The 24,584-nt window shown below is 37.8% G+C and overlaps 3 protein-coding genes and 1 pseudogene across 4 annotated transcripts; 2 read left to right on the top strand and 2 right to left on the bottom strand.

Moving 5' to 3' along the window:
* The first annotated feature begins 2,488 nt into the window (after positions 1 to 2,488).
* Positions 2,489 to 5,664, top strand: LOC122821986 (annotated as a pseudogene).
* A 435-nt stretch (positions 5,665 to 6,099) lies between these two features.
* Positions 6,100 to 7,591, bottom strand: amn (amnion associated transmembrane protein). The gene is given in 2 exon segments (XM_044100244.1): positions 6,100 to 7,525; positions 7,527 to 7,591. Coding segments are annotated over 2 exon segments (1,491 nt in total).
* Positions 7,592 to 9,833: 2,242 nt separating this feature from the next.
* hid1a (HID1 domain containing a) lies at positions 9,834 to 19,052 on the bottom strand. Of its 2 annotated transcripts, none has more exons than XM_044100243.1 (19): positions 18,890 to 19,052; positions 18,133 to 18,282; positions 17,423 to 17,593; positions 16,359 to 16,475; positions 15,647 to 15,753; positions 15,424 to 15,540; positions 14,752 to 14,959; positions 14,591 to 14,647; positions 14,365 to 14,505; positions 14,159 to 14,249; positions 13,786 to 13,937; positions 13,621 to 13,699; positions 13,305 to 13,469; positions 12,984 to 13,211; positions 11,672 to 11,823; positions 11,514 to 11,600; positions 11,333 to 11,424; positions 11,084 to 11,242; positions 9,834 to 10,505 (listed from the first exon to the last, which is right to left on the bottom strand). In XM_044100243.1, the coding sequence occupies exons 1-19, from the start codon at positions 18,953 to 18,955 to the stop codon at positions 10,442 to 10,444; spliced, it is 2,403 nt and encodes an 800-aa protein (XP_043956178.1). In that variant the 5' UTR covers positions 18,956 to 19,052; the 3' UTR covers positions 9,834 to 10,441. The 2 variants fall into 2 exon arrangements, with proteins under 2 accessions (XP_043956178.1, XP_043956177.1); XM_044100242.1 differs by having other exon boundaries at positions 11,514 to 11,621; positions 18,890 to 19,032.
* A 1,272-nt stretch (positions 19,053 to 20,324) lies between these two features.
* LOC122821900 lies at positions 20,325 to 22,901 on the top strand. Its single transcript, XM_044100208.1, has 3 exons — positions 20,325 to 20,889; positions 22,354 to 22,471; positions 22,581 to 22,901. The coding sequence occupies exons 1-3, from the start codon at positions 20,873 to 20,875 to the stop codon at positions 22,794 to 22,796; spliced, it is 351 nt and encodes a 116-aa protein (XP_043956143.1). The 5' UTR covers positions 20,325 to 20,872; the 3' UTR covers positions 22,797 to 22,901.
* Positions 22,902 to 24,584: the final 1,683 nt, after the last annotated feature.

The raw sequence follows: 24,584 nt of genomic DNA, 5'->3' as shown, positions 1-24,584 counted from the left end.
CACAACCCAGAGTTGTGTTTGCAGAGCCACAGCAGCAAGTATTTTTGTATGTAGAAACCCAGGATAATTCGATCGTCATCATGTAAAATCAAAACCATAAAATACATCAAGCCACATTGTTTAAGACTATGAATATCAATCAGTTAATTCAATCTGTCTTGTAAAAAATGTGGAGTGTAACAAAATTTCATATTCTATTCATTTTCAAACAGATAAAAAAAATGCTAATGAAACTGTCAGCACATTTTAAACTTCTATTGTAAGCTTGCATGTGTTGGTAAAATTAAAGGAAAATTTAAATAATTAAATTATTTACTTAATTAACGTTTAATTGTTGATTAAATAATTAATGATGATAAGAGCAGTATAGTGCAGTGGAACACAGTAACCCATAAAAAGGTGTTTGGATTAGTTTATTTCTAGTGCTGAGCAGGAAACCCATATATTTTATCATCAACATGTCTAAAACTCAAAGCTTTATCACCATAGGTTAGTGTGAACTGAACCTGTAAAAGCTGTTCCACAAAAAAAATTACTGCAATTTGTATTCCAAATAACTTGTGTGAACAAGAAGAAAAGTCACGCAAATTGATCAAATAAGATCTTTATCAGGCAAATGATTTCTAAACATGCAATGTATTTTTAAAGAGGTTAGTCTGAATATCTGACCAGTCACATTGTGTCACAAAGTCAAAAATACTGCAGGTCTTTAATGTATTCCCACAAATTGTACAGAAGGAAAACCTTTAGTTAATTCTGATGCTATTGGTGATTAAAATCAGACAGAAAAGTATTTTTAAATTGTCTAATGTTAAATTTAGCCACAAGCTGAGCCATGATCCCAATATTATCTTTCAAAAAAAGATGTACACCTAAGCAATTAGTTTTTTATCTGTGGTGACGCATCATGCTCTAAATATGCAAATGAGTTCAGTATTCTCCAGGTTCCCTCACTGTGGCTCATACAAACACTTTAGTCTCCCATGCCAAAGCCTCTTGAAGTCTATATGAATTCCTTTTGTTTAGACAAATCCAGGTTACATCAACAGTTCAGGCCTTACTTATTTGTCACATATTTGTCAAAGATCAGAACATAATACAAATTATAATTTTTATTTAGTGTTGTGAAAATCAACTTTACAAATCAGCCATAGCTTTAACAAATTTCCAACACTCATTTAAAAAAAAGTGAGTGCAAGTTTTATTTTATTTTTCTAAAAAACAATTAACAAAACAATCATAAGTAGGTGTCATGTTCTCTGAGTTTCCGTGTTGTCCTGTCTACCCCTTGATTGCTCCCTGGTGTGTCTTGTTTCCTTGATTACGCCCTGTGTATTTAACCCCACCTGTCTTCCTTGTTCCTAATGGGGTCCTTATCTCAGTTGGCGTCTTGTCGTTGTTGTCTGTGTGCCCAGTCCGTCTCTTCCTTCGTTTAACCAGTTGCTACCAGTGTCGAACCCTGGTTTTCGCTCAGCCGTGCTGCCCGGTATCCGGGATTATATTGGACTGTGTTTATACTGGATATTCTTCATTAAATCTTCATTTCACCTCCTTCAACCTGGCTCTGCTGCATCCTGTCTCACTGCATTCCTGACAGTAGGAGCAATTAACCAAACATTGAGCACTGGCAAGGTGTTTATGTTTTTATTTCAGTTACATTCAGTTCAGTTTATTCATATAGGTTTGTATGAATAAATTAATGTTATTCATACAATAATATAATAATAAGAGCAGTATAGTGCTCTTATGTTTGTGTGAATAAATTTATATTCATACAAACCTACTTGAATAGGTTTCTATGAATGTTTGTGAATTCTTTTTGTGAATGCAGCACTTTTCCATTATTTTTGTTTCTGTGTGTCTGGGAGTTTGCATCATTCATGTATTTGCTGCACATTTTTACCTGTTGGCTACCGTACTCTCATCAGAAGGATCAACACTTTGACTTCTTGAATACATTGTAAACTCTGGTGTATTCTCATTTAATACACCCGCTAAGAACCTACCTATACACATGGGAAACATGATAAGGTTCTCCTGATGTTTCTGTCGCTGAGTTTGAGACGGCCACAGAACAGAGAATGAAATGCTATTGTGCTCGCATTTTCTGCCAAATATGCAATAATCCACACTCACTGCACACAGACAAAAGACAAGTGTCAGTGTTGCCTCTGTGCTGCATGACATGAAAGGAAGGAAGCTGCTGTGCAGATAAGTACTGTAGTCAGGAAGCTCATGGGATTCTGTTATCAAAAGGAAAGCAACTGTTGTTCTTAGCAGCAACAAAGTTTCAGTGAAGGAGAAACTTAAACAAGTCTGACAACTGGGGAGAAAAAAAAACAATTAGTGTCTAGTTTTGAAGCAGCTGTTTCATTGTGATATTTCCACGTCTTTAATAAATTGCATCTATTCTTTAACAGTATTGAGGAATCAAAGAAAAGTTAATTTCTCATCCCTGGGGGCATATTTCCTCTTGTCCTGCATTTATTTTAAATATAGCAAGAAGAGAAACGGGGAGGGGTGAGAAATGAGACGGTCTACAGGCGTGGTTCATAATTCTTTCCTTACTCATTCTAGGGTCTTTCTGCCTACAACTGTCTTTTGTTTCCTTGTTGAAGCTACAAAATAGACCTTGTTCATGCTTAAAATATACAACAGCCGGTTTTGTTTAAGGCAACAAGTCACTTGAATATGACAACGACCAGCACAGATGTTGAGGAGAACTTGAGGGAAGAAGTGGAGGATCGGCCACCAAGCACACCACTGCTACTAGATGTGATGTGTGACTCCTGCATGGAGCAAGTCTGATGTTGATTTCCTAAAGGTACAGTGTCTCTCAGAGAAGTACACTCCTCTGTTAAAATTAGAGGAATAAAAAAAAATATCCAGTCCTATCTGAAAATGAACCCTGGATTATGACGCTAATTCTACCATTTTACATTCTGTGTGTGGCATTATTTTGTAATGTCCAGGGTTATTTCTGTGACAAACCCTTTGAAATTGTGGCCCAAAAATAAGTACATTTCATCAGACCATAACACCTTCTGTCACAAGCTTTTGGAAGACTACAGATTATTTTTTGTGCCAATCTTTAAAACATTGTTAGCTTTGAATGTCTGTTTTACACGCGTGTCATAGTTTGTTGAATTTTTTGTGAAATATTTGCACCCTGGACATTCCAACTCGAATGATCTGGTTTTGATAATCAATGAGATTGGTTGATTGATTCACGGGCCTTAATGATTATGAGATCTCACCCTGATCATTAATTTTATGCAAACAATTTTATTTGTTTTGTATGTTTAGTTTTTTTGTTTTTTTTTAATACAGGTATGTTATATGCAGCAAGGAAAACCTATGATGACACTGACCTTTAGTAGCTTTTTTTACTCTCTGTTTCAGCTTCACTGGTGCAGAAAACAAGCGCTCTAATAATAGGGCAGAACAGAAGAAGGAACATTACAGAGTCTAGTGTAGGGTGTCAACATTTTTATGTAATGCGGGATTTGATCAAGAGATGCTCTTAGAAAGAGTTTATTTTGAATACAGGCTTGTTGACAGTGTACATAAACATTTTCTGTGACTCTGCAGAAAACTATTGAAGTTCCGGTTCAGAGAAAATAAACTGTAGGGGTGTTTCTTTTTTGTTTTTTTTTTAACATCATAATCCTGATCATTACATGCATTTGCTGTTTTCACATTCTAGGATTACACAGAGGGGAAGAAAGAATTGATCGACGTATGCATGCCCACTGTGCACATCAGTCAAATGGACCATCTACAGTCATGGGCTCAAGCAGTGACTGATGTTACTCAGGATTTATGTGACCTGATTATGGAGTCCTACAGTGAAAAAATGAACATTATCTCCAAAAGTGGTGAGTAAGTTTTAGCAGCGAGTCTTCAGGATCAGTAGAGAGGAAGCTTTAGATCTCATCTCAGAATAAGCCTTAAATGTGACAGTGAAGTTCTGACCTATGCTTGCTTGTGTACCGCTAAAAATGACTTCATGTAATATTGGTATGGCAGATGTACTTATTACTGGTTCCTATTATGGTACATTTAAAGTTGTAGGTTTTTTTTTTTTTTTAAATATGGCTAAAATCTGTAATATTCACCTTTTAATACAAGCTGTTTATCTTTAGAGCATGTCAAAGTTACAGATGTGTCAAATCTTGAAAAATTTCATCCTTTATTGGAGTACTTTAATATAAGGCTTAAAATTTTACATTTATTAAATGCACTTTGCTCTGAGTGCATTGTACAATAACCTTTTGTCAAGGAAGCAGCACTCTCCCTCTACCTATAACGTTTCACAAGCTTAGAGTATAAATCTTAAGCTATTTCTCTTTCCACAATCTCTCTGGATCACTGAGAGTCTTGTGTCCTCTCATATTGTCTCTATCTTCAGTTCTCTCGGTTTTCTGCATTTTGATAAATTTTTTTTAATGTCAAATTCATCTGAAATGTTTCATGCAGGAAACCTGTATTTTAAGCTATATTTTTGGACTTTTATTTTTTACCTTACTCTCGTCCACTTTTAAATATGACAAGACAAGGTTCTCGTTCAGCCTACTGGCTAATGGCCAAAGCAATGGCCCTCTGCATCATAGCATGTTTAATCTCCAGGGAACCAGAACGTTAACTACTATTAGAAGTATCCAAAAAGTGTAATCAACCAAAACAGTTAAGTATAAGTCAATTAAAGGCCTAATTACATTGATTTCAAATTCACTTTAAATGGTGCCAATAATTGTGTTAGATGGGATTTAGTTAAAAAGTATATATTTTTTAAATTGAATTAAAAGTTGGATTTGGAGTGGCTGGAGTTCTATAAGATTTTGCTAATGCAATAAAAGATGAATTTGTTTTATGCCTTCTTACACTTATTTCCTAGTGGTGCCGGTAAATGTTGCAAAACTTAATAATATATGATTAACCTTTCTATCAAATGATAAATCAGGTGCTAAACACGCGATGCCAGAATCTCTGCCGTCTTCTCTTCCTGACCCTGAGACCCAGGAAGACTTCTTGACATGTAAGCACCTTTAGATTCTTTGTACGTAATTGTTTTCCGTCACAGCTATAAAGTCAGTTTTCCGTAAAACATTTACTGTTTCAGACACAACGAGGTTAACCTTTGACCCCGACACTACCCATTACTTCCTACGTCTAACAGTGGACAACAGAAAGTTAACCAACACCAGCCCCTGGCGGCACAACTACCCGGACCACCCCAGCCGCTTTGAATACTGGCGCCAGGCCATGACTTCAGAGAGCCTCTATCTGGGGAGACATTACATCGAAGCAGAGCTGAGCGGAGAGGGCGCACATGTCGGGGTTGCCTACAGGAGCATCGATCCTAAGGGAGAGGAAAGTGACAGCTGCATCACCGGGAATGACTTTTCTTGGTGTGTTGGAAGGAACAACAGAGGGTTTCTCTGCCTGGCATGCTGGGGAGGAGACACCTCTGGAAGCCTCTGATATAACCAGGGTTGGCATATATATTGACTTTCATCAAGGCTTGGTGTCTTTCTATAACACAAGAGGGCCTATGATGCTGCTCCACACATACAATACTGACTTTATAGAGCCCTTATATACAACGGCCTGGTTGTCAAAGAAAGACAATGTTGTGACTCTGGTTAATGCAAAATGATGTAAGGATATTTTCTGCTGAGTTATAGCAGTTTATTGAAGTTTCACAATGGTCAAAATGTGCAAATGGCAGCTATTTCACATGCATGTCAACAAAGGTGAAATTTACTACCATCTAGTGGTAGCTGTGCAACAGAATGTAAACAGAGGAGCCATCTCCATAGCAGGGTTAGTTTTGAATCTTGTGCAGATTTATTGCTGTTTTACTGCCACTGAATGCAATGTGAATGAGGGAGAGCGGACCACAAAAACCCACACTGTCACTTATTCTTTTTATTTCCCTGCAAGTTTATTTGATCATTAAACTTCTCATTGTCCCACATCAATATACAATCACATTGATAAGACTTAGCTGTTAAATTTACAATCATCCTCTATTTTTTTATTCTTTTTTTAAATGCATGTTGACATTTAATCAGGAAACTGCGTGAAAAGTTAACTTCAAACTGTAAAATCTATTTCGTTCTCATCATAGGCTGGATTTATAAAGTGCACGCCTGTCTGAGTCATGGAGATGGAATCAGTGCTATACAGACCAGAAATGTTATTCAGCATATCAGGTTTATCAAATATCGGATTGTCAAATCCGCGGTCAGCTGCCCTGTTAAGGTCATCGACATCAGTGTTTCTCCTGAAGCTGCTCAGAGATGGCATCGAAGGCATCGAAGGCATTTGTACAATCCCCTTGCGGATTAGCACAACCACAATCACAATAAGCGTAACCACGAGTAAGACTCCAAACACTGCCCCAACGACTGTCCCTGCAGTGCTTCCAGGCTCACTAGCGGCCTGAATTTCGGCTCCTGTTATGCCCAGATTTGAGCCATGAGATTTAATATCCTTGATCATGTCTTGGGCCAGCGCTTCGGATAGTTTTCCAGTCTCTCCATCCAGAATAACTACTTGAATCTCAGGTGAAGATCCAAATGGAATAATTCCCATCAACCTCTGTGGCTTTAAGATTTTTGACATGCCCAGCTGAATGGACTGATATTTTGGCAGTGAAAGGAAAAGGTGACGGATTCGTCCCCTATAATTTTCCAGGTTGAAGTTGTCAGAATAATGAATGACAATTATTGCACCACACACCTCGCAGCAGTGTCCGATGGGAAGCAAAGGCTTTTTACAGCTCAGAGTGCCACAGGTTACTGTGCTGCAGATGCGTTCATGGTTGACAGAGTTCCCACAGTCACAGCCAGTAGCATCCCCACAACTTGGGTTCCCAACAGTGACCGATGATGAGCCGTGAAACTGCAGCAGGCCTGATTGTGAGCTAAGATACTCGGAGAACTCTGACTTGCTGTCAAATACCTGTCCCAACACAGATACGGATTTGACGGGGACGGTGGTCTGGCTGGAGCTGGTGTCCACACGGAAGGAGGAGAGGGGTCTGAACACGACGTCATCCTGCTGACAGGGTACGCTCTCCTCATGCACCGAGAAGAGGAAATGTCCGTCCTGTAGATCATTCAGAGTTGCAGCTGCCTGCCACAGAGACGGATTAAACCATTGCAGCGAGTCAGCGTCTTTGAACTTGGTCTTCACTCCTGCTCCACAACCAGGGTCCTGTCCGCTGATCACATAAAAGCCAGCTCCCGAATTCAGAATGATCTCTCCATCCATTGGCAGCGTCATCTCCCGCACGGCATGAGTGGTCTCCACAAACACAGACACTTTTCTTTGAGATAAAAACTGAATTGTGTCACTTCCGCACGGAACTTCTCCTTTATCCCAGTTGGTCTTATTCTCGTAGTTGGTATCAGGAATCCATTGCTTGTAAAGGGCATTTGTTGCCCCAACAAGACAGCAGATGAGGAGTACTTGTGCCATTTTCAGCATCTTGAATGTTTGTGGCAAAGAATGGAAAATGTTGACCTTTGATTCCAACCTTGTGACAAACATGAGAGCAGCACTGCTTACTGCTAAAGTTCATGAGCTCATCCTGTTCATGATCAGGTGACTTGTAAATATTTACACCTTCTGCCTTGACAGAAGTTATTTTTCCTGCTTCTCTGATTAACACTCTCCTTTCCTTGGCTGTTAATTTCTATGTCAGGCCATATCTTCGTAGGTTTCCACTTGTAGACGATGAATTTAAACAGAGTCCTGTAGGCAGATTATTATTTTAGAAAGTAGATATTGCTTAGTAGATATTCACCCAGCAAGGGGGGCTGGGTGAATGATAAGTCCTTTTGTTATTTTTATTTGTAAAGACAGTTTAAAACTGTTATGTTCAGCTTAACAATTATGCAATGGTTTGTACAAGACTCTCACAAGTTTCCCAATAAGACACATTGAAGGTTTTGGTTGTAAAGTGAAAATGTGGGGGAAAAAAAGAAAAAAGTTGTGAATACTTTTCCAAGGCAGGTCTTATATTGCTTAGTTTTTTTGTGGATTGTCCAAATGTCCAGTCGGCAAGAAAAAAATAGCTGGCAAACCTTTCGTGAAAATATTTCTAAGAATATGTCTGTGTGTTAATAAAACACATGAACCAGCCAATGAACCTGTACTTCTCTCAGACGCAAAGTCTTTTGTTTACATCAAATCCCATGTAGCGTGAGCTAAGTTGATGACTAAGCAAGTTACAATTTCTAACAGGTTCATGGAACTGGAAAAAAAACTGCTCATATTTTAAACAATATCTTGAATTTATAAATGTCTCCAAGGTACAGTTTCTATTTTACTCTGAACGAAATCTTCTAGACACGCTTCTTGGAAACTGACATGCGTGAAAAGGTTGTGGTTAACCCAATTTCTCTCGGGCTAAGAAAAAATGGGGGAAAACACACAAGACCTTTAATAAAACTTCTTTAATAGATGCACGTACGAAAAATATGTGACTATAGAGGGAAGCAAAGAACAAATTACATAATAGAGGCATAGAACAGTAAGGCTGAGAAGTAAAAATAAAGTATAATGGAAAAATGTATATTTAAACACAGGTTATTTTTATGTTGTTTTTAAAAAATATTTTTATCTTTTTACTACTACCCTTCTTATGTCTAGAATAAAGACATGATGATGATTTAGCTATGATGGTTTGAAGATGAAATGGCCTAAAAACCACAGAGAACAAAATATAATGAGTGTTATTTTTAAATTAGGTCATTAACCAATTTCATATATCTTGAAAATTAGTTTGGTGAAACTCATTTCATGTTAAACACCCTTCCATTGTTCGCCTGTAGCTAAACATGGCTACAGGCGTGTTTCATAAAGTCTGTCATCAAGCTGACGCCAATTGACCCAATTTGTTGTCATTTGTTACACCTTGTTCAGGGAAGCTTTGTTACCTATGCAGAGAAGAACACATGACAAATTTGGTTTTTTAGCTTTGAGACATATGTTAATGAACACACCGTCAAAAACGTCTTCAACAGATAAGTAAAAGGAACACACTTTTCACTCTGTAAATATCAAAGAATCCTACTGTTGTACACTCTTTGGGTATTTAACACATAAAAGAGAGAGAGGAAATAATCCTTTGTACAGGTGACAGTAAACTTAAGCTGTATCTATCTACATTTAGGAAAAGTTGAGTGGAAGAATTAAGTCGATAAGTAGCAAGGATAGCTACAACCTTGCCTTGAGTACTGTGGAGGAAATAAAACTTAAAGCTGAATTTTAGGTTTCTATTAGTTGTAAGTCAACAAAAGAAAAAATTGAGGTCAATACACCATGTTTAATTAACAGCAGTTTTTAAATTAAACTACTAAAATAAATTATCTAAATATTCCAAAATCTAACTCTACCAACTGTGGTAACCCTGTGGTTCCTATTGTCTTTGCCCTACAATCAGAACAATCTGAGTTATGACACATAACTCGATGTCAAACAATGTCTGAACTATGTGGCCAACTGAAAAAAATAAAATAAAATTTAAAAAAACAAAACTATATATATATATATATATATATGTATATATATATATAAAATTGTTAGAATTGTTCATCCAACTCTGCTGCAAAAATCCATCTTAATATTTTCAAATGAATGGGGAACCTAAGTCAACCTAAGTCAAAAGGTATTGTGGCTCCATCTAGTGGCTAACATGGAAATTCCACATTTATTTGGTAAACAATAGCTCAAGGTTATGACCTCCTATGTTCTCAGTTCATATATATGAGGACACGCTAAAGCATTTCTCCACAAAGCATACCAACAGCAACACATAGTTCACAGAGCCATAGTAATATATATTTTCAGGACAATTCAAGAAAATACAGTTTTAAAGTCAAGCACTGCAAGGTTCACAAATTAAAGCAAGAAGTCAAAACAAAAGGTCTAAAATAAACCTCTTGGTCATTTACATAAAAACATCTCCATATCTGAAACGTTACAATAAACCACAACCTGAACAGACAAGTCAGAAAAGTGCAAGTTCACTTTAAAGCATAGGAAATACAATAAATAATTAGAAATACTAACACAGTGTCATCCAAGATAATTTACATGCCTTTGCTGGAAAGCACCACATCCTCTATAATAAATATGACAAAGTTAAATATTTCTGTTACACTTCTTTGCTTTTTGAAAACGCTTCATTCTCCTCAGTGCTTTAACAGACATTCTGCGGTCTCAATGTCTTAAAGAAATGTTCAAACATAGCTGTTTATGGACATTGATGATACTTCATACATCTTTAATCTTTCCAGATCAGAAAGTGTTTGGTGCAAGCATAACAATTAGAAGACAGGTCTAACACAGTGAGGTTTTTTTCCAGGAATCCAGCAGATACTTCTCAAATAAGAGCAGTTCATTTTTCAGTCATCAAATGGTTAGCTTACATCCTCTGGATCTCAAAAAGGCGCACGTCAGTGTCATACCAGATGGGAGGATCTACATTGCTGCAAAAAATAAATAAACACAGATAACAAATAACTTAATCAGCAAAGGTGGTAGATCCTGATAGAAAGTTAATTAAATCAGAAAATTACTCTTTGGCATCAGTTTACAAATAGAGAATCCCACAACACTCAGTATTTGGTCCCACACATCTTTCTTTTTACATGCTAACCGTGTGGTGTCAGCAGGAGACAAGGCAATCATTTTCACAGCTACGTATTTCCTCATGGCCCAAGGCTCATCCATACACTTTGATTTGTAATTTAGATGTTAAATCATGGATGCCAGAGATTTTTCTTCACTGAAAGCCTATAGTTTTCTTTATGCCACACATTTCCAGAAAGAGAAACACTGCACAACTTTAAAAATGATTTGGCAACAAACCATTCAATCAGAGTTAAAAGCATCCGCATCATCATCATATTTGATTCACATGGCTATTATACAAGTCAAATTAACTCCATAAACAGAAGAGATTCATATTTTCAAAATTTAAACTGTTATCAAAACATTTTAAGCATTGCCTGGTTTCCTTAATATTCTTTGTATCATAACTGATTTACAGTCATGCCTGACTTACCGCAAGTAAACAACTCCCCACATGTAAGTACGAAACCACGTAGCAGTGCCAGCATTGGCCTGATATTTTCTGATGAGGATGGGGTGAGGAACCGGCAACAGGCCCACTAACGTGCCATGCTGAAGGAACTTCAGGATCTCTGATTCATCTGTTAGACCCCTGGCGAGAAAAGGAACACAATTTTTTTTTTCTGACAATATTTATCAAAAGGTTCAAGGAGACCTTTGCATTTCAGGACATAACACCAACTTGTCAATGCAGATCTTTTCCACCTGGGGAACTAGTACTTGTAGAAGACGCATGATAGTCTGAAGGGGCAACTTGCATTTCCAAGATAGGATCTGGGATAAAAGAAAATAATTACTTTTTTACACTGTTAAAAAATATTCTAAAAGTTTATCTAATAACTAAGGTTTTACAGTTTGCTCACCCATTCTGGGGTAGGAGTCCATAACGAAGTCGAAGAGGCACTTGACAAACGCCTTCTTTCCATCTCTGCTTCAGTGTAGAAAACATCCTGGTAACACCAAGAAAACATCTGACATTAAATTCATGGACAACACATGGAGACAATAACAAAGCACTTACCTCATTGTCTCTGCCTGAGTTTGACTCTGTGTCACTGCTCCCAGCGGCTGCACTTTGGTTTGAGTGGACCGTCCCTGGAGAGTCTACCTTTGGGATTGACACCATGGTCCCGTCCTCGGATACCTGTGACTTCTCAGTCAACTTATCTATGCCTGAGAGAAGTCAATGGCATAACAATAATCAATGAGGTGGCACTAGTCAAAAACATTGGAGAATCAGCTGAATGTCCTTGCTGTTTTGGTGCTAGCTACTTATAGTAATACAAGCTGTAACTGTATTTATTTTCATTATATGCTTTAAGACAATTATAGAACATGTTTAAAATGAGCTAATGAGATACGGACTGTGTAAAAAGTGCTAATAAATATTGTTGCCATATTGGATATTCAAGACAGAGCAGCTTTGGTAGCTCCAACTTTCCAAGGATCTTTTGACTTTTCAGTTCAACTGAATGCAGTATTGGAAACCAACTAAATAGAAAGCATTTTGGGCTTTTTAAATTTGAAAATAAAATGTAATCTTCAAGAATGTGATTGCTATTTTAGGCCCCTGCCAGGAGATCCGCTAATGCAGATTGAAGATATAAAAAGGAGATTGAAGCTTTACTTCATGACAGACTTTACTGCATGGTATGATCTACATTTTACAGGCAATAGATGTGTTAATATCTATAATCTTAGCTCTTAGTAGTTTGAAGCTAAAATAGGTGTAATTAAAAAGCATATGCATGGCAACCCATTGTGTTAAATAGGATGGAGTTGCAATTAATGCAACTAAATTTAAATCCATATATATTAATTGGATTGATTTTCTTACATATTTTTGAACATAAAACTTTTTGTAACTTTTTGCAAGAGGTGACACATACCAGTCACCATCTGGTATGTGTTCGACAATTTACCATCCACAAAACGTTTGAAATTCTGCAGTTCAGTCAAAATGTAAAATTGGCTTCATATACTGAAGCCTTTTTAATAAAAACACACAAAAAAAAGAATAAACAAAAGTTTCAGAACTCCATGTTTCACAAACACATCTGAATCCAGATATGTCATACGGTTTAAAAATTGTTGCATTATGCAACACATAGGATGATTGAGGTTTCGAGCAGCAGCTGGTGTTCTAGTTCAGCCGGGAAAACAGTGGGAATTAAAAAAAGAGAAACTTCTTTACAAGCATAGCTGTAACAAAAACGTGGTTCATAAAACATTTAACTATTTCAGGTCCAAGAGGAGGGACCATAAATCTAGGGAAGCTTTTACATAAATTATGCAATGACTGAATCCAAAGTATTCAGTCAAAATGAAAGTACCTGGAATAGCGACTAGGCTGGTCTTCAGTGTACCCGGCTCTGCTGGCACCGCGGGGTGGGAGCCCTCCATGGACACAGTCTCTTGGGAGCTTGTGCGGGAAATCACATCTGGTGACTTCTTCTTTCTCTGCAAAGCCTTTTGGATTGTAGCAGGGTCAGAGGGCAGATTGGCCAGCTGGTGGAATACGTTGCGCTTGCGGATGATGGCATAGACAAGATTGCAGTTTCCTGGCAGAGAGATAAAAATTATTATATAAATAGACTGAAAATAAAAATGAAAGCATTTCAGCAACACGCAGACGCAGAATGGATCCAGCTTACCATCAAACTGGTACTGGATAATGTTGTTGAAAGCCTCAAGAAGGAAGAAGACAAGGTGGTGGTTCTGAATGGTGGAGAACAGAAACCAGGTGGTGGAGAAGGCCTCCAGCAGGTGGAGTAGTTTATTGGCTGCTACCATGGACAGGCTCTTCAGGTAGGGGGAAACTGCAAGCAACAAGAAGAGCAGATGCAATACTTGGAGAATTCCTATTTAATTCAGTTAAATATGGAAACTCCTTCATGACATTAAGCCTAAAACATTTAAATGTTATATGATTTCAGAAAAAAAATAATAAAAAGAAAGATGCCAACTTACCATTTACAATAATGGTGAGCAGGCAGTCGAAAAGAGGTTGAAGGCGCTGGTGTCCTGTGGTGATAATTTTGTGAAAAACCTAGAAAACAAACAGAAAGAGTGAGACTTCACATGACTCCAATCAGCAATAAATGTTAGCTTTCTGGAAGCAGTATCCCATCTCACCACTATCAGCAGGTCTGCGTGCGTTCCTGTGAACACGGGGATGTCCATTGGAACATGGAGAGAATATGGCTTATTCAAACGCACACCAAAGTTTCTCTCCCCACTCAGCAGGAGCAAAATAAACACACCGATGTGCATGAGTCCGACACGAGCTGCAACCAGAATACAACATACTAAAGGAGTTGAGGCATTTGACATATGAATATGCTTTTATCTAAACTATTCCACGTTCTCTGTTGCCACGGAAGAGAAGGATTTGTTATTGTTTTTGGTGTTAAAATAGAAGCAAAATAAGAAAAGTAAACCATGTGGCATCACACATAGCTTAATGCATTACTTAGTGTTGGCCTGTAGCATAAAATCCCAAACTTACATTGATCTGCCCTGGCATCATTCAGGTAATAGAGAATTGGAACGAGAACATCCAGCACATCACTGCTCTTCAGGACGAAAAACAAGAATTTCTGTCGAGTGAATCATACAGTACAAGTGTGTTACTTAGCAGAAAAAAAAGAGAAAGCGAGAGAGAGAGAGAGCGAGACTCCACTATTGTTTCACTTTATTTGAGTGCTTTTCAACCTTATTGAAGTCACAGAGTTTCCAGAAAAGCACCAGCAGCTCTTGGTGGAATTGAATTTTCTTGGTGGAGTGAGGCAGGTACGTCTGAGCCAGAGGATTAGTCAGTAGACGAGCGAGTCCCTTCAGCACAAAGTCAAAATCCTACCAATGGAGGAGTGCAAAGATAACTTTCAGTAAAAAAAAAAAAGAAATTGACCAAAATTGTTTATTCTTTTTAAAAACAAACCTCTTCTCTGTGAATCCTTGACAAGTAATTGACAAAGAGGTTTTCAGGGCCAGCATTCTGCAAACAGATCAAGATTTTATTTTATTTTTTTATTTTTTCACAAGAAGGTATAAAACAAAATATTGTCAACAGGTTGTCGGCCTTTGTTGCTCTCATTATACCTCTAGCTCCTCCATGCTGGATGATGAAGCAGCAGGTCGGGGGAGTCCTCCATCGTGCTCCAGTGTCACAATAAGAATCTGAACAGCCTGCTCCACCAGCTGCTCCCGATAATCCGCGAAAAGCAGGTGGTTGTAGGGGATACCGTAGCCCACCGGATCATAAGCACAGACCACATTGAGGAGAGATGTGAATAGAGGAAGAGCATGTCTAAAGAAGAAAAAAAAAAAACATGAAAAGACTGTTAGAGACTCACTCAAAAGGTGAATCTCAGTAAACACATTCTCCGCATGTTCTGTTTGCCGACTGTGTTAACTACAGAAGGAAAAGGAAAACTCGTCCATGTCAACATGTTGACAAAATGATGTGAACAAACAACAACTGTGAAATGTGGAAAAAAAAGGTTGTTTTGTAAGCATTGACGGGTCACCAGTTCATCCCAGGACTTTTCCGATTGATTCCACTTAAGAATTTAAGTTTTAGATAAATTGAATTTGGGTTTTCTTAGCTGTAAGACATAAGTACCAAACTTAAAAATCAACACATGGAATATACATCACACTGAATGTAATGATTCTATATCTTGAGTTTCCCTTGTGGAATTTAAATAAATAAATTATTCAATTTATAAAGGTATCCAACTGTATGTGGATGATCCTATAAAAGCCCGTTACCTATTCTCTGTGGAGCAGAAGAATGTGACCCAGGGGTTGAGGACGCTGTTGTCGGGTGAAGGAGGCAGGTACATGGCCTCTGAGAAGCAGGTTAGTAACAATCTCAGTAGCTCTGCCCTAAAGGTTAAAAAAAAAAATGGATCATTGTGTGACAGAAAGGGAAAAATAATTCTGATTCTGTAATTTAGGTGTTGTCAGGTGCAGAAACATAAACCAAACCTACCTGTTGAGGTCATGGATGTAGTTAAGAGGCGGGGACTGTGCAAATCCCACCCCAGCCTCCCAGATGTACTCACAGCTGTCTAAAGACTGCATGTTCTCCACTGAGTCCTGGAAATAGTCACAAAAAACACTTCAACTTGATTTTCTTTCATTTTACCAAATGAAAGAAAATCATTTGAGTCCACTTTGAACATTGCTAATGGCTAAACGAGAAACATGGCATTAAAAAGATGCCCTTTAGAAGACATACACTAGTTCACTCTAAGGAACATAGAGTGGTCTCGATCTTTGGAAAAGAAAGCCTCGCTTTCTCCTCCTTTAAAAGATAACTGTTCTACATTTTATTTTACAGTCAACATGTGAAAAAAAAAAAAGCACTGTGCGGCGGCCTGGCTAGACATTCTTTATTTCTGAAAGAGGAAAGTTGATGCCTTCCTGGTGCGACCAGTGGAGAAACCTGTCACTATCTCTGCATTCTGCTTTCAGCAAAACTCGAGGGACAGGTTAGTGAGGCGACTTCAGATCAGGAAGAAGGAAACAGTGCTACGAAAATAGCGCTTACCTTTCAATCACGGGACAAGATTAGAGTGAGGCTCGGACGAGACAGAAACTATTAAACTATTCCCGATACTGCTATTGCTACTGCCGGGAAAATGACAAATGAATGGAATTTTAAATTAGATTGCACAGAGTTTAGGACATTAGGTACTCACAGGGCCTCTTCTGTGACTGTGCACAGTGAAGTCAGGGCAGAAGAGCAGGTCAGCGATTGCCAAGAGCAGCGACTCAGCCAGTGGTCTGGCTCCGTCATCGTCATCCAGCTCATCTGTCTGAAAAAAGATGCCCGCAAGAAGCTTTATTTGCATGTCAGAATTTTCTGCTGTTTGCCAAAATAAATGATTTAATGTAATCTGAAATAGACAAGAGCTCCTAAAACAAAAAGAAGCTACTATGCTGTTATTCCCATGCTGATTGGTGCAAGGAAAGGGCCAAAAATTGTGCATTAGAGCTGGAAAGAAGCAGCTTCAAAAACTTAAATGCGCCACAAAAAGCAATTGCCTTTGGCATCCCTTATGAGATTTGCAGATCATAACCAAAAAGAGACCCTATGGACAAGGTGCACTAGCATCTTGCCTGGGTGATTTGATCACATCGGACACTAAATACAAGTACAAAATGCATCTGAATTATCTTAGGTTGGCTTGACCCCCCACTGACCTGATGTGAATCCCCTCAAGCAGCAGTTATTACCAAAATATCTCTATCTAAATTAACTCATTGTTGGAACATTTTCTTTGTTCATAAAGTCATGTAAGCAAAAGATCAGTCCTACTGGATTATGTTTGGGAGTTTTCTCTCTAGTGGATTATTTCTTTTGACTGAAACAAATATAGCTTCAAAAAAAACAAATGGTAACACGTCAAAATTAAGATGGAAGCGAGCAACTATAAATAGACGCAGGAAAGCAACAAAACATACAGAAGTTTTGGATAAAATGCTCCATTATCAAAAGATAGTAACCATAAACAAGAAACCCCACGGAGAAGCAAGACATGGCAAAGATGCAAACTGACAATAAAAGAGAACACTAAACAACGCCTACAAGCTATAGCAAATATAGCTGAGTCAATTCATCCCTTTACCAATTCACATTGCTTCATTTTATACCTACATGTCTCCATTTGATCAGATCTTACTTCCATTCCGTAGATATAAACAAACTTAAAGTGTTGGACATCAGTTCATTTTTTATTTCTATGGAAGCACTTTTACTCACCCCAGCATGTCCTGCCCCAGGCACCGTTGACCAGAAGAACCCTCTCCAGTCTTGGTCCTCGAAGATGTAGGGAAGAATCCGGCTCAGGATGCGAGTGCAGTTCAGAATCACCTGCTTCTCCCTATCGGTTGGACAGCCAGACTCTGCTCCCTGCACCAGCTTCTCCACTGCCTGGAAAAAAACAAGCAAACAAACAAACAAGACATTGTGACACTGTGTATTTCCATCCAGTTTTACTCTTGCTTCAAATGGATTTTGGGTGCAAAATGTATAATGTAAGCTATAAGGTTAGAACATTTTGCTTACATAAGGAGCATTGTTTTTATTTTTTCAGACAATTACTAAAAAAAAAGAAAAAGTCTGCATTTTATCAACTGTGTGCCAGACCTTTTGTCTAAAGCAGATAACAAACCCTGGTAACAAGCTTTGCTTCGAGGACTCTGGTCTCCTTGCTCTTTATTTAATTATGCTGCACGCCTGTGTGTGTCTGTTTTGTTTCAGATATGCGGCTTCAAATGGAAGCTGGAAATAAGAGAGACAGGAAGCAGAGAAAAAGGAAAGGGAGTTGACTCATTATTCCCACATCTAAGTGGCTTCCAAAAAAGAGAGAAAAAAATAAAAAATCCTGCACTGCTACAATAATATTATAATTTTACTCCAACGTGAGGATATCCTCATATTCCTATGTTTTATGTTCTTTCTATGTGTACCTTATAGCAGAGGGTTGCCAGGTTTGACGGCGACTCCTCTCGAACAGCTCTTATCTCTGCAGCTGGCACCAGAGCAAAAACATCCTGGACTGTGATGGTGGTGTCTGCCCAGAACTGGTCCCAGAAGGCATCCTCTGTGGCTTCCACCGGCTGTGGAAAACACGGACACATTCAGTCGACAGATTCACCAGATGAATCGGATTTTAGACGCAAAAATCAAACACATTTATTCATTTTTAATTGATATCTATACTTGTCTAACCTGATGGTACAAAAGTATCCATTATCTTAATGGCATTGTAAACACTGAAGCTTTTTCTAGCAACAGTGGGTGCTTTCTGCTGCGCACCAACCTCAGCCTCCACCTGCCGCATCTGCAAACGTATTTATTCCCGGAATTACGTCATGAGCTATGATTTTGCTGAACGCCACCAGTAATTATCGTCAAACACTGAATATGTAGGTTAACGCCAGGAAACACGGTTATGGTTATTTGTTTCCCAATCCAATTTATGATATGTACCATGCATATTTAAGGCGCCTTTAATCTACAGCTTCACAATGACATTATAATCTTATCTCATCGTTTTGCGAAACAAAAGGTTGTGTTTTAAAAGCCTGCTTGCAGGCGGAGGTTAATTTTGTTTTGTTGCTATTTCGGAGCAGCTTTCTCATCTACTCGGTGATGCTCCTCGGTGCGCTCTTGCGCTCTGATGGTAATAATTTGCTCCACTGAAGCACACACATATATGTATACCTGCGTTTTGGTCGTGAGCTGGATCACCGCTTTCCTGAAATTTAGCTTTGAATCGCTGTTTCCCATCGCGGTCGATTCCCTTCAGACACGTAAATCTGCTGCCGCTGAGAATCCCTGTTAATCTCACCTCCGTCCTACGCTTGAGTCATTGGTGGAGGCGTGTATTTTTTTTCTTTTTCTTTTTTTAACTATTGGCTGGCTGGATCTATGGAGCGTCTGAAGTGCCAGATTGTGAAAGATAAATGAAACTGAAAAATAAAGAAAGAAAAAAATAAAATTACAAATATGTCAAATCAAACTGGAAATAAATAAGTGGGATGCTTATAATCGACTGAATGGATAAATAATTCAATAATATTTTGCAGAAAATTAGAAATTCTATAAAGGTATTATGCATTTTAAGTATTACCATTATAATGCCATATAATTCCTTTACTGTAGTGATACAAATCAGTAAATATATATATATATATATATATATATATATATATATATATATATATATATATATATATACAGAAGTTTTGGATAAAATGCTCAATTATCAAAAGATAGTAACCATACACAAGAAACCACACGGAGAAACAAGACATATCAAAGATGCAAACTGACAATAAAAGAGAACACTAAACAACGCCTAGGGTATAGCAAATATAGCTGAGTTTTGGTAAATAAATTCAATATGAAATTATTTATTTTGTAACTTATTAATTTTATTTATTTATTTTTTACTTATCTAAGAAAACACTTCCAAACAGCATAATTTGATATACTTCTTTAATGTCTTTGTGCTTCAGGCTAAAATATTTGGTTGAGATTGTTGATAAAAGTAAGAAAATAATAATAATCTTAAACACCCTGTGAACTTTAATCTAAATTTTACCAGGATTAAATCACCATTAAGATTAAAAATTTATTTTTCAAAGGACACAAACGCAAGTATTCGACATAATATGACCTATATTAAATTAAATTCAATATAGGTGTGCTCTTCTAAGAGATTAATGACCTATTTTGAACTTGTTGAATTTGATATCTGTTATACGTAATTATCATTTAACTAGGCAGTAAAATAGAAAAGAAATCATATGAAAACTAGAAAGAAAAAAGCATCCCTATTACCATGATTATTCCTACTAAAAATTGAGTTTTCATATTTTTTTCTGGATCCTAAAGTTTTGACCATTTCCATCAATGAACGCTATCAAAACGACTCTTATTGTTTTCATAGCGACCTATCACGTTTTTGCAATGTCGATGTGAATCGAAAACAAAATGCTCAAAAACTTGCATATGTAGTATACAAAAACAGCTTAATGGACATCATAACAATTATACAAAAATAACTACATCTCATACACCTCTCTTCGCATTTATGTAAAAGAGTTGGCAGACTGAATCTGCTCGGACACTGACAACTCAGTAGTCCCTGCGCAGCCGCAGTGAGTTGTAAACACAACAGTTGCGGTTGGCTGTGTATGTTCGAGAGCTAGCTAGTCTGAGCTAAGGTCTAGGACATATACCGGCTCTGGTTATATATATCGACATTTTATGTAAAATTAGCAGCATCGTGTGGGACTTTTGCATTAGATAACACACATAAAATGTTGAGAAAACATTGCTAATATAGAGAAATACGTTAGCTCGCTATGACGTTAGCGTTAGCTTGTAACCAATGACAAAGCGCCTGAGAGGAATTGTTAACCAGCTAGCGAATATTTTTGGTGTTTATTTCCTATTCAACGCTGCTTATGCTTGATTGTGTGGCTTTAGATAGAAGCTTGTTAATGTTACCGCGTTGCCAACATGGACCATTGTATACCGCCTTTATTCAGCGTAATTAATTAGTTTGGGAAAGTTAGCTTGAGCAAAGCAATAGGCCATCAACAGACATCTTGAGACGGTAACTAAAAAGCCGAATAATTCTTTCGGATTTAAACAAACTACGATAGAGGCTCCTCCAGGTGGAAAAAGTGTTATCATATGTTGACTGACAACAGGTGAGTTCATTCTGCACTTTAGTATTAATAACATGGAATTATTTAAAATATTGTGCATTGATCATTCACGCCTCAGAGTAGCCATTTTAAAACCTAGATTATGCTAAAAAAGGGTAGTGGTTGTCTATACGCTGGTACACCAAACATAATGGTGTTCGTATGACATTAATATAGTTAATATGCCATTTTCTGGTATTGCTACTATTTTAAATGCTCACATTAGCTTGTCTAGATATTTATGCGACAGCTTAGATTTCAGTGTCTCTTCGCCGCAGTCTTTTGTTATATTGGTCAATTTTTATTTTTTTTTTAGTCTGTATTTTTTATGTATATCTACTGTATTTTACAAACACTGAACTTTTTCACATTTTGTAGTATTTACACCCACAAAATTTAAATCTGTTTAATGTGAAATACAAACTTGGTGCGTAATTATGTTGTGTAAGCTAAAGGATATTTGGCTCTTCTTTCAACCTCTCAGACAGAATGAGGAGTATCTGTGAATATCACCTGTCCTGTCCTTCCACTGATTCTCATTGAAATTATTCTTAAATTTGCTTAATATGAAATATTCACTTTCAGTTTGGCTAAATAGTTACACCCAGAATACTGGACAGCTATTTAGATCATTTTATATGACTGTTAAAGGTTGGTTCACTTTCTGTCTTTATGTATTCTTTAAAATATGACTTTTAAGCCCATTTGACCCAAATTTCATCTCAACATGTTTTTTTAGGGATGCTGTCCAGCTGGAAGAGCAATCTTCCCCAGTTGAATCTATTTTCAGCATCCTAAATGTTTTCTTCAAGGATTTCCTTCTACAGAACTTCATCCATTTTCACTGTTAACTTTTACCAGCTCCCTTTTGCATTGGACTTTATTTAGGGGTATCCAAGTACAGAGGGCTTTTATTTTTTTGTTTTTGTTGTGAAACAACTTAAAAACCATGTGAATTTTGTTCCACTACATTTGTGATGCAAAATCTCGGAAAACAGATTGTGTTGGCTATGACATAACAAAGTATACCCTTGTGTCAGTATAAGTTCTGGTCTGCTCTCCATCCCAGAACCAGAACCAAACATAGAGAAGCAGCATTCAGCTACTATGCATCACAAAGCTGAAACACTGAGTTCCTTTAAACTTGACTAAAAACTCAGAGTTGCTATTGAACCATAATAAATGAAACACCGACCAGCATTATGATATGTAAATGATGGCACCTGACAAAATGTCATGTTCACTGGCTTTCCCAGTTGTTGACTGTGTGGTGTGTTCTGTGACTTTGTATTTTTATGACGTAAATAACTTTGGACTGCCTTGTTGCTGAAGTGTGCTATACAAATAAACTGGATTGATTGAAATGAGAAGACTTGAACCTTGTTTGCCCTATGAATTCTTAGATCTCCAAACACTGTTGTTAACTTGAAATGTTGTAACAAAGAGAACTATCCGTTTTTGTTGCAGGAAGCGACAGCACAGCGGTGGTGATGAGGAGAGTAGCCGCCTGGTGCCTCAAGCCAAAAGGCAGAGCAGTGCTCATCCTCTCTCCCCTGAGCCAGGTCGGGATGCTTGGGACTCAGAGGTACTCTTTCTTTATGACTCTCTCTCCAAAGCATAGAAAGCCTCTGATTTCTCATTTCACGTTATCCGTAAAATGCATCAACTACAGGCTTTGTTATTTATCAAAACAGACATCCAACAGCGAGAGCAGCAGCAACATCAGCAGTCCCGAACATGCAGCTGGGAGTCGGTGTGCTTTGGGCCCCTGCAGCCCCTCCAGCTCCGGCCTCTCGTCGGAGCTGGGCGGCCCCGCAAATCAGCTGTCGTACCTGCAGATCAACCGCATCCTCAGGGAGGCCCACTTCTATAGCCTGCAAAGCCGAGGTCAGCTCAGAGACCCCAGATGAAATGACGCTGTCCTCGGAGACGCCAAAGGACTGAAAACATGTCGCTGATCGTTTCGTTCGGCTCTTCCTCTCCCATCTTCAGTCATTACAACACATATCACAGCTGTACACATCTCTGGGTGGATGGCAGTATCTATAGGAGCAGTTCATCTATCAGTTGAGCAATAACAACTTTGATAACTGTGATCTACTCAAAACATTCTATACTCCACTTATTTTCCGACCAATCTGGTTTACCAACTGCTCTGAGAGCCTTAAAATGTATGCGACTGATTGTGGGTTCTTATGTGTTCTCGTTAAATTCGACATGAAAACCGTAGAGATGCTGAAGTGGCACCAAACGGCAGTTTTGGGCCAGTCGTGAAGTGTTTAGTCTTACAGTAGGGTTCTGACAGGTGTGAGTAAATGGACCGGTCTCAGGGAGGATATGTCTTAGACTGCTCTCTTGCTTTCATATTTTGACTGGGGGTTTGGGGGGAATGTTAATGTGAGTAAGACTTTCAATGTTATCTACTAGAATTCAATTTAGTTGAAGACAAGTCAGGCCGTAGTACATAGGGTTTGTTATGATAGCATTCCAACAGACTACAGGATCGTCTCTGATCATATATTAGACTTATCCCTCTTGGGCTTGAATTTTTCTCTTACACTTTGTAGTTTGTGAACAGACCTGACTGTTGCAGGATTTTTCTTGAACTTTATACATCCCACGGGTTCATTTTTGTCACTTGATTTTGCTTTCTCCGGATTTCAATAAGACTAATTTGATGAGCTGGTTGTAAGAATCGCTTTACTGCCTTAAAATAGCTACATTTTCTGATCATAGACATAAAGTTCCTCGCAAAAATATTCATACCTGTTGGACATTTTGTAACACCACAACCAAGATATTTCAGTGCTTTTTATAGTTACTTTTGTGATACAACAACACAAAGTATTCAATCAACGTAAAAATGAATAACAAATATGTTGTTTTTTTTGGTTTTGTTTTGCAAATAAAAATATCAAAAGGTGCTTTAGGGATGGGTAAAGATGGACCTAATATTTTAGGATGACATTCTGGCATTTAAAACAATAACAAAAAACCTAATGATCAAAAATTCATGACATTGCTTTTTGGCTATAAATCTCTAATTGCATGTACTGCTCTAAAACGGCTACCTTTCTATACTCCGATTACTTTGAATAGTGCATTTGTACAACCAAACAGCACAAATGTATTGCAATCAGCTACATATTATACGTCATAAAACATAAGGACACGCCAAAGGTTTCAGTACTTCTGGAAGCTCCTCCAGAGTTAGCATGGGCCTCTTGGCTAGTTTTCAGATTAACGTTTCTCTTACCCACACTGTTGGTTTAGTCAGAAATACTGTAGTTAGTGTGCAGTTGTGCTCTTTGCATTTAGTGCCAGGTAATAAAACAATGATAATACTTTATTGAGGAACAGTTAATGAAGTTGGACTGCCAGGCCCTACATGTGGCCTGGCAGTCAATCCCTGCGGCCACCACTACTTAAGCATTTTCACAAGGTGGCGAAGAGATTGCAACTAATAATGTAAACTTGAGTACTTTACACTTATACTCAGACATGTTCACACTCCTCAGCAGCACTGCAAGCGGCTTTTGTATAACAATTTATTTATTGCTAGTTGAGCGTGTTTTCTTTTTTTTTACTTGTTCACTCATAATCCGTAATTTACCACAATACTTAAGGGATTTGTGTTTTGAAAATCAGAAAATTATTAATTATGCTCTCTTTGACTTGTCCATTCTGTTTGCGTGTAC

This window comes from Gambusia affinis, linkage group LG19 (assembly GCF_019740435.1).
Source record: "Gambusia affinis linkage group LG19, SWU_Gaff_1.0, whole genome shotgun sequence".
Taxonomy (NCBI): domain Eukaryota; kingdom Metazoa; phylum Chordata; class Actinopteri; order Cyprinodontiformes; family Poeciliidae; genus Gambusia; species Gambusia affinis.
Note: the sequence above shows the minus strand (reverse complement) of the source record. Positions and strands in the feature narration are given on the sequence as shown.